We start from the raw sequence: 16300 nt of genomic DNA on the forward strand, positions 1-16300 counted from the left end.
CTTGATGAGCCACATTTTCCTGTATCACATCCAAATTGATTAGGTGTTCCTACCAATTTGGATTGATTGCAGAATAGAGGACAGAGGAAGAGGTGAAGCGGTAGATCCTTCTCTCCCAAGTCCTTCCTAGTCTCCTGATTTTCTTGCCCTCTCAGTTAACCAGTGCTGCATGCCCTCCCACCCCCAACTTCATACAGGCGCCCTAAGGGCAGGGACAGCTTCCTATTTCTCTAATATAGTCTCATCAGCGATGGATGCGCAGTCAATATCTATTGGGCGATCGGTCACTTGAAGACCCACCCTGCGCCCTGCAGGAGCTAGAGACGCGCCGTGGCATATACCAAAAACAGAAAATTCGACTGGCTGCTTTTCTGGGAGCAGAAGCATGTAGGCGGTCACATACGTTTCTTGAATGAATGAAAGAACGAACAAACGAACGAAGTAGGCAGCTTTAGCCAAACACTATTATTACAACAAATAAACATCACAGCAGAAGGCCCTGAGTTTTGGAATTTGAATGGGAGTGTTGATTTCATCCAACACGTAACCAGCGGCTTGACAGTGGGCGACACAATCTCTGTAGCCTCAGCTTCTTCACCTTTGTTAGGATCAAGGGAAGCCAGTTTATTTTCTTGGGCTTGCGGGAACTGATCCAGGACAGGTGACCGCCAACGGTCAGGTGAACCACCGAGATGCAGCACACGCCTCCGGAGCGCCTAGAGAGGCCCCGGAAATGCCCTGGGATGGTCGGCACTAGGTGTCGGTGACGCACTTCCGGCCTCGGGTTGGTCCCGCCTCTTGCCGGGTGTTCCCTGGTAGCGGGTCTAAGCGGACAAGCTGCGGGAAGGAGGAAGTCCGGACCCCGGGATCCGGTCCAGGCGCGGCGGGGCCTGGTGTTTGGGACCAGACAGTCGTGCGCGTGTGCTCTGGAGAGCACCGATGAGCTACTTAACTTTTTGCAGGGTTTGGTCTCCCCTCACCTAAGGGCAAAACTCCCGGGAAGTCGGCACATGCCAAGGAAAAATGAGCTCGAGGTTGACCGCCCACAGGCGCGGGAGTGAGGCTGAGCCAGGAGACGGGGTGATGGCTGCGGGGTCCCGCGGCGCCGCGCCCTGCCTGCGAGACGGACTTCTCATAGTGAAAGTGGAGGAAGACTCGGCCAGAGACCCGGAATCCCACCTGCCCGGGGGCTGGCAGGACCCAGAAACTTTCCGACAGCATTTTAGGCAGTTTCGTTACCAGGAGGCGGCTGGGCCGGAAGAGGCGCTGAGCCGGCTCAGGGAACTTTGTCGTCGCTGGCTGCGGCCCGAGATGCGCACCAAGGAGCAGATCCTGGAGCTGCTGGTGCTGGAGCAGTTCCTGACCATCCTGCCCGAGGAGCTGCAGGCCTGGGTGCGGGAGCACTGCCCGGGGAGCGGGCAGGAGGCCGCGGCCGTGGTGCAGGCTTTTCAGAGAGCGCTTGTCGGGGCCACGCCGCAGGTGAGAAGTCAAAGGCTGGTTCTGGGTGTGACATCGTGGAGCATTAGAGGTGAATGGGATGCTTTGGGTTTCAGCCTTTCTCTCCTTCCTTAGTACATTTTGTGTGACCTTTGGGATGGGCGTGGAAATTTCTTTTCGGTAGGAAAAGTGGCAAATAAATCCATCCAGGAAATGATCCTTGAGTTAGAGACCTCTCAGCACAAAATCAACACGGGCTTACTCTTTACCCATTGCGAGACAACCCCTGATTTACTAGACTTTTTGGGAAAAAGATGTCAGGAGATCTGTGCTCTGGAAGGTGGGCTAATCTTACACTACTTCTGCTAGAACAGCAATTCTCCACCACTTTGTGAGAATAATTCCTTTTTATTTTTTAAGTCTGGCTACCCCTCCTCCCACAGTGATAATGATTGCACTTTTTAGTTTTTCAATCTACAGACATTACTTAGTGTTCCACAGAGAGTTTGCAGCACGGTTGAGCTTTCAGCAAAAGCAGATTCAATATAATGCTGTAAACTTGAAATAAGCCATATCTCACTATATACCTCATTTTGTAATTTTTGTTTCTGGTCATTTCATCTCATTTAGCTGCTGCTGGACTAAACAAAGCTAAAGCTACCTAATTTTAGCCATCAAAAGCATAGTCTGGCAGTCAAAAGAATTAAATATTTAGTGATTTAGTAATATGTTAAGACATCAGCAGAAATGCATGATCTTGGTTCATTGCTGTATGTCACTTGTTCAGACTTTTCATTGATGACTTGTCATGCTTTTCCATGTAACTCCATTCTCCACTGAAAACAACAAATAAAAATGGCATTTTCTTGTACAAGCATCGGTGCCATTAATAGCTGATCAAAATTCTCCAACTTTGGTTTTAAAGGGGGAAGAGAGGAACATCAGTGGGGTTAGGCAGCACATGGACTTGTTGACACAGCTGTGGGTTTTCCAGGCCTAGCACCTGCAGATTCCTGGCACTCTGAAATGCATTTCTCTGACGATTCCCTTTGTGTCTCTTACCTAACACTGATGAAGTTGGAAAAGAGTGTTCATTCATGTCACCGCAGCATGGTAGTTAGGTTTTATTTTAGATTTAATTATCCACAAGAATGAAAGTGAGTAATAGTGTTTATAATCCATGAGTCACTAGTATTTAGCATTCGAGTATGACCTTTCACAGCAATTTTAGACCAATAAAGTCTTGTAGCTGAAAAATGTCTTAGTGATGCCATCTTCTCTCATTTTAAAGATGAACCTGAGGCACAGAAGAGTTGAGGGTCACACAACTAAAGATAGAAAAAGCCCTGAAGCACTGGTCTGGGACTTAAGAAATCCCAATGCCAGTTACCATCTCTGCTTCTCCTAGCCATGATTTCCTCTCTCTGGATGTCTGTTTCTTCATCTGGGTCAATCAAATAGTAATGGAGGACAGCCTCGGCCTGGTCCAGTGCTGCACATCTTATTTATGGTCCTGGTTATTTCAGGTTTTGCAGATATTGAAGTGCAGAGGTGTGGGAAGCCCTTCAGAAGAATACTTGGGAAAGTAGAGTAACACTCTAAAATATAACTTACTTAAAAACCATTACTAGTTTTGAAATCTAATTTGGATGTGCTGTTTGTGAGATACAATTCAAAATTTTCATCAGTGTGAAAAGTCAGTATTTTCTAGACAAATATACTTTGGCTACGATCTAAGGCAGGGTTTCTCATCCTCTGTACTATTGACATTTGGGGCCGGATAATTCTTTGTTATGGAGAATTATCTTGTGCATTATAGGATGTTTAGAAGCATTCCTGGCCTGTACCTGCTGGTTGCCATTCATACGCCCTCCCCAAATGTCTCTAGACATTGCCAGATGTCCTCTGGGGGGCAAAACCACCTCCTGTTGAGAACCACTGATCTAAGACATAGAATTTTTTAGGTTTTGATCTTTTATTTATGTCTGTGTTGGAGTGGACCAGTCTTATCCCTGCCTAAAGGTACTGGGTCAGCCACCCTCCTCCCATGCACTGGTGATAGGCCCTCTAGTTAAGCTCTTCACGTCAGATGTCAACCTATTCATTTGGGTCTACACTTAATTTCCAACTGTATATCTCCTGTCCAGGAACTTCCTTTAGCTACAATTACAAACTCATGGCTGGCCAGTGTTATTAAAAGCCCTGTCAGGAGGAGAAGTAATATTTGTAGAGGGTGGATATATAGTCCGTGCATTCGTCTGAAGTCCTGGCTCTTCTAAAATAAAAGGAGACGAGGCAAAGAAAGGAAAGGTAAAGTGTCAGAATAACCTAGAAGGCTCTTTCAACTTGTCTAAAGTCCTTTGATTAGTAGAGAACTAGGATTCAGACCCAGGGGGCTGGTTCCAGAATCTATGCACTTTACTGCTGAGCTGGGAAAGTAAAGAGAGAAGCAACCAGGAGATTCAAGCATGGTTGACTCTTGGTTTCCAGCCTCATTCTTATTGCCACATAATTTAACTGGCAGCAAGAACAGGAGTCACTTAAGCTAGAACTAAGGAAGGAGGGCATGAAGCCAAATGCTAAGGCAGGGTACAGGGCGCTGAAGCCACTGGAAGCCAAGGAGACTGCGGCCATCTCATTCCTCTGATGTGTAGGGAGGACCTAAAGAGGGCTTTTTACTCCTGTCAGCCCTCTCCACACTCCCTGGTATTGTGCCTCCGACATTGTAGAGGGTATTGGGTATTGTCTGTGGATTTTAACGCCATGTAAGCAAAAGATGGTGGACTATGGGCCCTGCTGTTTGAGGGAGAGAAGGAACCACCTTCACAGCCCCCTTCCTTGTCAGTGAGCGAGCACCTTGGGGTGAGTTTATGATCCCTCCCTGGAACCTGGACAACTGTCCACCTCACCAGTGTTAGAACCTCCCTGCTAAGAAATGGAGCTTTTGGGCAGAGAATAAAAATATAGGTGCAGGGCCCCTCTGAGGAGCCGGGGGAAAATGCGGCAGAGTTGGACTGCCTCACCTGGATTGTTGCTGATGTTCTCACAAACGTTGAGGACTGATGGTTTGCTGTGCCAAGCCTTCTGTCTCGGGACTTGCCCTTATGAGGCTCGTTACTGCTAAGGAGAGGCTAAACCTGCTTATAATTGTGCCTAAGAGTCTCCCCCTGAGTGCTTCTTTGTTGCTCAGATGTGGCCCTCTCTCTCTAGCGAAGCCAACTCGGCAGTTGAACTCACTGCCCTCCCCCCTATGTGGGACCCGACTCCCAGGGGTGTAAATCTCCCTGGCAACACAGGATATGACTCCCGAGGATGAATCTGGACCCGACACTGTGGGATTGAGAACATCTTCTTGACCAAAAGAGGGATGCAAAATGAAACAAAATAAAGTGTCAGTGGCTGAGAGAGTCCAAGTGGAGTTGAGAGGTCACTCTGGTGGACATTCTCATGCACTATGTAAATAACCCTTTTTGGGTTTTAACGCATTGGAGTAACTAGAAGTAAATACCTGAAACTATCAAAATGCATCCCAGTAGCCTTGACTCTTGAAGACGATTGTATAACAGTGTAGCTTACAAGGGGTGACAGTGTGATTGTGAAAGCCTTGTGGATCGCACTCCCTTTATCCAGTGTATGGATGGATGAGTAGAAAAATGGGGACAAAAACTAAATGAAAAATGGGAGGGGGGGATGGTTGGGGTGTTTTTACTTTTATTTTTTATTCTTATTTTTACATTTTCTGGTACAAGGAAAATGTTCAAAAAATAGATTGGGGTGATGAATGTACAACTATATGATGAAACTGAACAGTTGATTGTGCACCATGGATGATTGTATATGTGAATATATCTCAATACAACTGAATTTTTAAAAAAAAGAACTGTGGCTTGATCTTCTGCAGAGTGTCAACCTATATTTAAATAAGCCACCTCAGAAGACCATCTTGTTGGGTGATTATCTTCGTATGAAGTGTTCAGTGGAAGGGAAAGGAAATAAGATTTTCTGAGCAGCTGCTCTGGGTGAGGCACCTTCTGTCTTCTTAAGACGGGCACACAGTAGGAAACGGCGTCTCAGAGAGCCAGGATGGGAGCGCAGTACTCTCTGGTTATGTGTATATCTTCAGTTTATATCACATTTCCATTTGGGTAAGTTACAACGACACAAGGCAGATATATTGCTCCTACCCCAAATTTGTGTAGACAGTTCACAGAGAGATTTTTCAGGATTGCACAAGAATGGCAGCCTCTGTCTTCAGTCACTTCCAAACTCCCTGGTCAGTAAAAGACTCCCCAGCCCTGACCGCCCCTCCGTTCTCAGCGCTTCTTTTACTCCCTGGAGCCTGGCCTCGTCCTGAGACTAGTGGTGGCACGATCCGGGGACAGAGGTACTAAGCGGAGATCTCATATTGTTTCAGGGACTGGTGACATTCGAGGATGTGGCCGTATCCCCAACCAGGGAAGAGTGGGAGCAGCTGGACCCAGCTCGGAGGGACTGCTGCACGGAGACCACGCAGAAGGATTATGGGGACGCGCTTTCACTGCGTAAGAGCTGTCCATCTGCGTGCTCGTGGCTGAGTGTGACTCGTGAAGGGCTCAGTTCAGTATTTTGGAGTTTGATCCCTGAGCCTGTCTGACACTTTCAGACATAGGTTGAGAGCCTTAGATTCTCTTTTGTGGTCCAAACAGGACTTGTCTGTTCTCTAGTGCCAGGTGATAGATTCAGCTTTTCATTTTAGTTCATTTTTAATAAAATATTTCATATATATAGAAAAGCATAAAAATAATATATAATGACCACTGTGTGTCTGTTACCCTGGTTTATCAAATTTAATATTTGGCCATATTGGCTCCGTTTTTTTTTTTTCCCCAAGAACATTACATTACAGCTGTTATGTGAAGCCCTTATCTACCCTCCCTTAAGTCTTCTCTTTCCTTCTCTAGAGGTAACAAATCTCCTGATTGTGCTATTTATCATTCCCATGCCTATTTTTATTTTCTTACATACACATGTAGCCCCTGCACACACATACCACGTAAATTATTTTTACATGTTTTTATGGTATATAAGTTGTTTCATTATTGTATGATTCTTTTGCATCTTGCCTTTTCAACTCAACATTGCATTTTTGAGATTTGTCTATTTTAAGACATGTAGTTCTTGTTTATTCAATTTAACACTTGTATATTTCATTGGGTGAATATTCCAAAATTCATTCATCTATTCTCCTGTTGATAGACATGTGGGCTTCTAATTTTCACCAGTACAAACAGTGTTACACTGAACATTCTTGTATATTTCTCCCTGTGTTCACATGGAGAAGTTTCTCAAGAGAATATATTGGAGTCATATGCCCATCATGCTGCCCAAAGGAATTGTAACCAATTTATTCTTCTACCAGCAATCCATGAGAATTCTTTCTGCACATCCTTTTCAACCTAACCAGCTAATGGTCTGATATCCCCTCCTAGAATTTATTGTTAACATAGTAGCTAGAGTGTTCCTTTTCAAATGTTGGGCAGATCACGTCCCTCCTCTGCTCAGAAGCCTCAATGGCTCCCTGTTTCATGTGGAGTAAAAGCCTTGGCCTCGGGTGCCTGCTGGGGCACGGCCCCCATTACCTCGCTGACCCATCTCTCCTTTTCCCCTTTTTCCCCCTCGTCCACTCTGTTCCAGCTGTACAGGCTTTACTGTGCCTTGGACACGCCCTGCCTCCAGTCTCTGTGCCTGGGACATCCTTCCTCTAGATCTCAACTAAGTGAACTCACTGACCTGCTTCATGTCTTTGCACAAATCTCCCTTTTCCATGGGGCCTAACCTCGGCACCACATTTAATATCGCACCTTGCCCTCCACTATCTCCTCCTCCCACCACTGTCTTCCTTACTTTGTTCAACTCTGTCCATAGCATTTATCATCATCTCACAGCCTGTGGAGTTTATTTATTGCCTTTCACCCCTTCTAGAATGTAAGCTCCATAAAGAGAAGGGATCCTTGTCTGTTTTGTTCATTGATATGTATTCCAACCACTTGGAATAGTGCCAGCCCATAGTAGGTTCCCAATCATACTGGTTGGGTTGATGAATAAATTATGTCTTGTTTTAACTTGCATTGCCCTGAGTTCTACCAGTTAAACATCTCTTCAGATACTTATTGTGCCTTCTGGCTTCCTTTCCTGTGAATTGCCTGTTTTTATCCTTTTTCTCTCCCCCTCCTCATTATCTTTTTCTGATCACTTTGTGGTAGGTTTATATATTTTTGATACTAATCCTTTCTTTTATTGGGTTTATAAGTGGCTTGTCTTCACTATAGTGTCTTTTGTTATATAGAATTTTTAAATTTCAATATACTCAACATTCTCAATTTTTACTCTTTGGTTTGCATTTTTTGAGTTTATTTTTAGGAAAAGTATCAGGCCCTTCTTGATCCTGATGCCAGCTTTGCAGAGGCAACAACTTTAACATCTTTTAGCTGTTTAGAAGTATGACATATTTCTAAATAAGATGCTAATTCTATTCTTTGCCCCATTTTTAGTTTGGATCTTGTGATTGCCTACTGAGGAAGATGAATTCTGTTCCTCCAACACGTACACATTTAACAGTCCCCAATTCTCTGATTGTAGTTAAATCACTCTTCTTGGTTAAATTGTCAGCATATCAGTATTGTGACTATGTAAATATCTGTCGTCACGTGCATAATGTGTATGAATATATTTCTCTTCTTTTACAACTTTTAGTTTTCCTTAGGTTTAGTAATATCTCCTTTTGCATTTGCCTACTTTCCTAACTACCGATAACTCCCGGTTAGAAATGTGAAATTCCTCTTAGTGTGCTCTCATGGATCAGATATACCATCAGTTTCCCTTTTCTTCCTTGGAGCAATCCCTCCCAGAGCATCCTCTGCTCCAGTGGGAATAGGCTAATTCTGCAGGCCCATTACCCAGCTGTTGTCTTATTACTTCCCTTCACTACAATCCTGGGAAATCCTTTTCTCTTTGCTGGATCCCACAACATTTTCTTCTTTGATCTCCTCTCTTGATCGGTGGACTGCGTCTTCCAGCAGCATCCAGAGAACATATACTTGGGAGCTAATTTTTTTTAAACTTTGTATACTGAAAATGTCTTTATTCCTCTCTCACATTTGGATGATAGTATGGCTGGATATACCATTCTAGGTTGAAAATAATTTTACCTTCGAATTTTGAATACAGTGAATTTTTTTAGCTTGCTCACCATGTTGCTAATAAGAAATTGGATGTCCTTGTGGTGTTTTATCCTTGGTGTGTAATCTGTTCTGTCAAGTTTTTAGGATCTGTTCCTGGTAGTCTGAAAATTCTCTGTGGATGTGGTTTAGTGTAGAAGTTTTTAATTTTAATTTGTTTTTGTTCACTATTTTGAGTAGTTGGTGGGCTCTTAGACCTTAGACACTCATGTCTTTGAGTTGTGAGAAATGTTCTATAATATTCTTTTATTTATTTATATAATTTATCTCTACTTCTCTGTTCTTTCTGGAATTCCATTTAGTTGGGTGCTGGAATTCATGGACTGATGCTTTTAAGGTCCCCACCACCCAACCTCCTAGTTTTGGTTATCTATCTATCTATCTGTGTATTTATTTTTGTCTTATTGTTTCACATTCTAGGAGATTTGTTAACTTTATCTTCCAAGTCTTATGTTCTAAATTTTTCTGCTCCCATTTATATTTTTAAGAGTTCTTTCTTATTCTTTAAATATTCTTTTTCTTACAGCCTCCTTGTTTCATGGATGCAATATTTTTTCTTTCTGAGGATATTAATTTTAGGTTATTAAAAGTTTTTCTGTGTTTCATGCATTGCCTGTCTCATCAGCATTTATATAAGAGGTTTTCCTGAAATGTTGGTAACCTTTCACTTTCCATTTGTATCTAAAAGTCAAACTAAGAGTTCTGACAGGAAACTCGGTCTCTTGACATTGAGCTTGTAGACTGGTGATCTTCACTGTATCCTGGTCTTTTGGCCTGGTTTGGTAATTTTTATCAGAAAGAGATTCATTCAACAAATATTTATTGAGTGTTTACAGTAGGCCAGGAACTGTTGTAGATGCTGAGGATACAATAGTGAATAAAGCATATGAACAAATATAAAAATCCCTGCCCTTTCTGCCCAGCAGATGGAAGCTTTGGAACTAACGATTCAGGACCCAAACATAGGAAGGGGCATAGAGTAGAGGTTCTACCAATTAGTGTGCCGTTTCCACTTAATTCCCTGATATGAGCATGTTACCTGTCTCCTGTTCTCAGGGGATGTCCGTGATCCAGAATTTATCTGATTCAAATTTCCTGGAGACTAAACCAAAAAACTACTCCTGGATTGAGGGAATCTGGTGCTTTGACTGTTCCTTTTATAGACTTTCAACCAGACCTACCATCTCTCCACCCCGCCCCTGCCTTCAGACTTTGGAGGCACAAGCTACATCTATTATTACAACTTGTCAAATGAATAGAATTTCTTTTGTTAAATCATCTTTCATTCACAGTATAAACTACTTGGTCATGATATACCACTATTATTTTTTTAAAATACATTGTAGAACTCAGTTTGCTAACATTTTATTTAGGGTGCTTGTATCCATATTCCTGAGATTGGCCAATAATTTTCTTTTCTTGTGTAGTCCTTATTTGGTTGTATATCAGACAATAAGTTGGATGACTTGGGGAACTACAGAATTTTAGTTAAGTGGAAAGAGAACACCCATGTCCTCTTTACTTCCAGAGCCTTTACCAGCTAGCTGCCAGTTAATCCTGTGCCTCCGTATCACCCAAGGTCTCACTGCTAGGCTTTCACGGTACTAAGCCCATGCTTTAAAAGTTCTAGGCTGTACTGCCTTTCTGGACACCCCTTCCAAATTTACCTTTCATAATATGTTGCCTGTGAAACAGTGGAGTGGGGCAGAGAGAGAAGAGGTAGGTTGGTGGAAATAGGTCAAGTATAAAGGAAAAGAAAGGGGATTTGTACTGTTAAATGTGAGCAAATCTGTCAGGTTAATGAAAATATTTTAACTTCAGGAGAGACTTAATGGAGAATATTCAAAAGGTTATTTGGTGGCTTTTCTGCTAGCACTTGGTTATGTCATTCTTGGACATGAATGAAATGTCTTCATTTTCTATTTTATTTTTTCAGGTTTGGAAACTAGAACTGAGAACAGAGAGTTGATTCCAAAGCAAGAAATTTTAGAAGAAGCAGGACAACAGGGACAGCTACAGGGAGAGTCCCCAATAAAGGGTCCCCTGTTTTCTGAGTATGGTGATACCCACGAGGACAAGGTAGAAAAGGAGAAAAGAAACCCCTCCAAGCTGAAAGTTGAAAATTCCGAAGAGCAAGGATTCACCAGAGTGTTGGATCTCAACAAGAATGGTTCCACTGAAGAGGAAGATTGTAAAAAGAGTGAATTTGGAAACAGGGCCAAAAGTGCAAATTCTGTTCTTTACCAGCCCAGCCAGACAACAGAGAGGCCTATTAATGGTGTTGCCAGTGGGAACAGTTGCAAACAGAGTTTAGATGTGGTGAAAAGTCAGATGGTGAAATCTCACACATCTGTTGGTAGTGAGGAAAATTTCCATAGCTCTGGCCTTTTTGGGACCCAGAGGCGGTTCCGTGAAGAAAGACCTTATAAGTGTGATGACTGTGAGAAAAGTTTCAAACAGCGTTCTGATCTCTTTAAACACCAGAGAATCCACACTGGTGAGAAACCCTATGTATGTCAAGAATGTGGGAAAAGCTTCAGTCAGAGTGCTGCCCTGATTAAGCATCAGAGGACTCATACAGGCGAAAAGCCATATATGTGTCCTAAATGTGGGGAAAGCTTCAGACAGAGCTCCCATCTAAATCGGCATCAAAGAATCCACTCAGGAGAGAAATACTATAAATGCAACGAATGTGGGGAAACCTGCCATATTTCCAACCTTTTTAGACATCAGAGACTACATAAAGGGGAGAGACCCTACAAATGTGAAGAATGTGAGAAGAGCTTCAAACAGCGCTCTGACCTCTTTAAACATCAGAGAATCCACACAGGAGAGAAACCTTATGGATGTTCTGTTTGTGGGAAAAGCTTCAGTCAGAGTGCAACCCTTATTAAACACCAGAGAACTCACACTGGAGAGAAACCTTATAAATGTCCTGAGTGTGGGGAAAGCTTTAGACAAAGTTCGCACCTTATCCGACACCAAAGAATCCATAGAAATAAAATCTCATCGTTTTGACATGCTTCTGCATGATCTATTTTGTTGGTTGTTTTCAATGTATAGAACTATATCCTTTGGTATTTGGATTATGTCAGCCACTCATGGATCATATTTCCTTGGGTTTTTCACACAAAATAGAGTCAGTCTGACTTGAGTCTCTCAACACATACTATTGCAATGAAGGAAGAATGTATAAGTAGGGTGTCCCCACACAAGATGAGGTGGTTCTGTGTAAGAGACTTCTGATTATAAGAAAAAGGCTGACGTGTACAGAATTCTGTTTATGTCATCATTTCACTCTTCCTACTTTTGCTTTTGGATCAAATCTTGCCCACTCCAAGTACTTCCCTAAGGATTTATTTTTAGTCACTTGACATCTTTCTACCAAATGGAGGAGAGGACTTTACTTCATAAGTCTTACAGCCACTTGTAAAGTTCAGTGTCTACAAGAGGCATTCTATTTTTCAATTTTAAAAAAATTAACTATGCATCATTCCTCTCTTTCCCATCCAAGAAGTCTAGGGGTTCGGTTTTATAACTTTTGTTGATTTCTTTGAAAACAAGAAATGCAAAGCAAATCCTCCCGATACACACACATGTGAATTCTGTCATTTCCTTGTCACAGCTTATTAAATAGGGTAACTTTTAGTTCCTGAAAAAGGTCAAAACTAAACCTTTCACTAAGAGTTTTTGTGGGTCCTTGTGATATCAGAAATCCTAAAATATGCTTTCTTCCATAGAGGATTCTTAATGTCTGGGACATAAGGAAGTGTTCCCACAGGATTTCCTTGGGGGCACTCCAAAAGGGAAAGACTCCGGGGCCAGAAGCTCCTTCAGTTCTTGCTTGTTAGTAGTGGTTGTTGGTATTATGTATGACTCTGGTCAGAAAGTGCATTCACAGACATTCTTCTATTTGGTTTCCAAGCAATCCTATGAAGTAAGTAAGAACCATTGTCATCCCTGGGTACAAAGAAAGACACTGAGACTGATGCTTGATGCTTTAAGATTTCAGGTGATCTGACTGTTCGACCAATAAACTTAAGCACACTGCCCCTACACACACATCTTGCATTAGTGAATGGCCCCCTCCCCACAATTTGGTTACTGCATCTCACCCCCCTCGGCCTCTCTGCTCCAGCCAGAGCATCTTTGCATGGTGAACTGTGGACCCCAGTAGAGGGGATGGAGGAGCAGTGGGTGCAGGTGTATACACTCATGTCATGACCCAAAATACAAGCTCTCAATGAGGTTTAAACTTGATCACTCTTCTACTTTCCAGCACTATCATTTTTTCCACCCCTGTAAACAAATGAAGGAAGGATGTAGGGTTGGCTTTATTGTCCCTGTTGGGTTAAACTGTAGGCGCATGACTTGTCTAAGAACTCAGGTTAGAACCTAACTCTATCCTATCATCTTCCAAATTCTTCATTCAGATCACATCTTATATCCAAATTCTTTTAGAACCTTTATTTTTTAAAGTCAAGGGATATAAGCACGTTATTGGAAATTTGGAAAAATAGTAGAGGAAAAATTACCTGTAGTTTCACCACCCTGATCTACCTGTTACTGGCATTTTGATGGCTTTTTTTTTCCTTCTGATTTTTTACTCTTTAATTTTTAAAGAATAACAATCATAGTGCATATATATTTTATATCTTTAAATTTAACAATATGCCTTAGGGTATTACATGGTCTTTGTAACCATCCTGTTTAATGGCTTTGTCACTTTCATCAAGTGGGTGTAACGATGGGACCATTTTCCTTTAATTGGACATTTCAGGCATTTTTAACTTTTTATTGTCATCAGCAATCTGTATTGAATGTAATTTTAGAATAACTTGAATTGTTCTTTAGAATCTAAGGTTGGGTGCCCAGAAGTTGAATTCCTGATCTGTGTGTAAACTTTTATGTATTTTTACAGCTCTTCCCAATTGCCTGCCCCCAAAGGGAGTGCCTAATTATACTCTATTTTGAGACATTCACTCTACCCTTTGTCACCTTACCTAGTTTAATTTTTTTTCCCTAAATGGACAAAAAACAAAAACAAATTAATCACCTTTTAGAACTCCCCTCCACTGCAGTTACCATAGAATAATGTAGGTTCTCTCCTTTGACCTTTATAGCCAACTGGAGGGAATTGTGAGAAAGCTGGCATAGGTGTAGTAAGGCTTTAGAGTGTCATACTGAGAAACTAACTTTTATTTCAGTGAGATTCAGTAAGAGTACTGGGCTGAGAGTGATGAGATGTGTCCTAAGTATCAGTTTAAGTATACCCTGAGCTGTGTCACTTTGAGAAAGAGGACAAGGACCCAATAAATAGTTATAAGATTGCTTTTTTTTCTGTACAGCAATTCCTTTGCTCTACTTCTGTTTTATCTATTGGCTTTCCCATGTAAGAATCAAAGGAGAAAGCCCTAAAAGTTATGCCAGTATATCTCCCAGGCTTATCAATACAATTTACCCAATTTCATAGAGCTAGTAAGGGATCAAGCCATATTATAATCTGGTACAGGCTTTTGACCCTAGCCTAGTATTCTTTTTATTATATAAATTGCAAACTCACAATGCACTGTCATCTCTGCATTTCTAGTTTTTCCTCCATTTTTGCCTTTTTCCTATACCTTTTCCTAGAGACATTTACTGTTGCTTAAATGCTACTTGAATTTTCCACATATTTCCACATATATGCCTTTTGCCAGATGTTTCCTCTGCTTAGAATCCCAGCTCCCATTCCGCAGTCCCCAAATCATCAAATTAATAAAGGAAATTAAAGTCCCCAATCTAATGAAAACAATTTTATAACGTCTCTTCTCAATGATCCCACCCTAAGACATTTCCGTTACTATAACGCTATCTGTAGGTTTTGCTTAGTGCTTACCCTGCAAACTGATACCTACTCTAAGTTAACGTGATCACTGGATTGTAAAGCGTGAGAACAACCTCATTACTCTTTATATTCTCTCACAGCACCCAGCACAGTGTTCTGCATTCTTGTTAAAAAAAGTAGACCTGGTTGGAGCCAGGAGAGAGTAATAAAGCTCTTTGAACCTATTGTCTCAGTACGTCTTCGTTTACAACTTTCCCAAGTTCTGTTCTCCTGGAAGGCCCTTCCCTTGGAGATAAAAGGAAACCCTCACGGGCCGAGGGGCGGGGCCTTGCAGTCACGTGAGCCCCAAACCTACCTAGTCACCGCCCCTCGAAGGCCTTGATTGGCCGGGACCAGGGCGGGGGCGGGGACTGGAGAAGCCAGGCCGCTACTCTTGCCGACAGGACCAGAGAGTTGCGAAGCCTCCGTGGTTCCTAGAGAGGACGGTGGGCGGGGCGTGGGAGGAGCGGGGCCGGCGGGAGGCACGGGGAAACAGCTCCTCGCCCCGAGGCTGAGCAGGTGCGCTGCACCCCCTCATCGTACTTTCTGGCGGGTAGGTCACTGGAATGAGGGTGTCATTTGACTACCGCAGAATGGACCGGAGGCCTCCTTGGCCACTCATCTTGGGTACCCAAAATCCACGTTGCCACTTAGAATGTTTGAGCATCTGTCCTGGCGTTCCTCTCCTACGAATTCGCGGCTGGACTCTTGGTGAGCAGATCCTACCGTAATCCGGCTCCACACCTCCCCTTGATTATTTTTAATCGTCCAGTTGTCCGAGGCGCACTTGCCCGACACTGTGGCTTAGCCTTTGACTACAGCCCACGAATCCATAAAGATCCTCACGCAGTGTTTAGAGTAAGTCGTTGGTCCTCCTGTAACTAAGTGAACTGCCTATAATTCAACTCACTTCTTTCAGTCTTCCACCACTGCCAAACTGCTGCAGATTTCCATGTCATTTCTCATCCGTACAACTGATAGGCTTGAAGCTCCATCTCTGGCTGGGTGCTTCTGGACGTGGCTGCGCGTTTTCTGTGGCCCGGCCCCTCTGGATTTGGCAGGTCTCTCAGGTTCAAAGGATTGGGGAAGTTCTCCTTTGTTTGCACCTTTAAGCACCACGATTAATCTGATGAGTGCCTGAATACTTTAACTGGTCATTACAGAGAATCATACAACCTATCTTTATCGACCATGTTACTTTTCATGGCCAGATGGTTGTGTTTTATCATGGTTAATTTTTAAATGTTCTAAGGCTGTGTTGATAAAGGCTTTCATTTTCTCATATTTTTATACACTTGAGTTACAGCTGACTAACTCTCAAGTGTCCCATGTTGGAACGGGTCTTACATGCATGAGTAGGATGATGTGCGTACCTTATCCTAGCCATGCTTTTCTCACCTGCACAAAAACAGATATTCCTGGAGTTCAGATCTTAAATAAGTTTGGCTGAATGTTCAATATTGTTTTGGTCTCTGCATTTTTTTTAAATTGCGTGAATGCCTTAGTGACTTGTTTCACCTAGTATATTCATAAAAGTATTAATTGTGACTAGTGACAATGATTTCCTGTAAGAAAACAGAATTGCAGGATTTTGAAGCTCGTCCTCTGCTTGAGGAGGATTTTGAAGCCAGTTGGGTTGGAATGTCTCCCAAATCCAGTAGAGGTTGGCTGTGGCCCTTCCTGCCACACAAGAGAGGGCAGGCTCTAACAATGAAGGCAAAGTTGTGGCAAGGCTGGGAGCAGGAATCTGAGGAGAAAACTTCCCCTGGTTGATCATGTA

General features: G+C 42.7%; 1 protein-coding gene across 2 annotated transcripts; it reads left to right on the forward strand.

Annotated features, from left to right (window-relative positions):
* The first annotated feature begins 823 nt into the window (after positions 1–823).
* ZNF394 (zinc finger protein 394) lies at positions 824–14623 on the forward strand. 2 transcript variants are annotated; one of them, XM_037814857.1, is made up of 3 exons: positions 824–1479; positions 5852–5978; positions 10591–14623. In XM_037814857.1, exons 1-3 carry the CDS (start codon positions 1024–1026, stop codon positions 11670–11672), a joined length of 1665 nt encoding a protein of 554 aa, XP_037670785.1. In that variant the 5' UTR covers positions 824–1023; the 3' UTR covers positions 11673–14623. The 2 variants fall into 2 exon arrangements, with proteins under 2 accessions (XP_037670785.1, XP_037670786.1); XM_037814858.1 differs by lacking the exon at positions 5852–5978 and having other exon boundaries at positions 10591–10763.
* The last annotated feature ends 1677 nt before the right edge of the window (positions 14624–16300 follow it).

The sequence above is a fragment of the Choloepus didactylus genome, chromosome 21 (assembly GCF_015220235.1).
Source record: "Choloepus didactylus isolate mChoDid1 chromosome 21, mChoDid1.pri, whole genome shotgun sequence".
Classification (NCBI taxonomy): domain Eukaryota; kingdom Metazoa; phylum Chordata; class Mammalia; order Pilosa; family Megalonychidae; genus Choloepus; species Choloepus didactylus.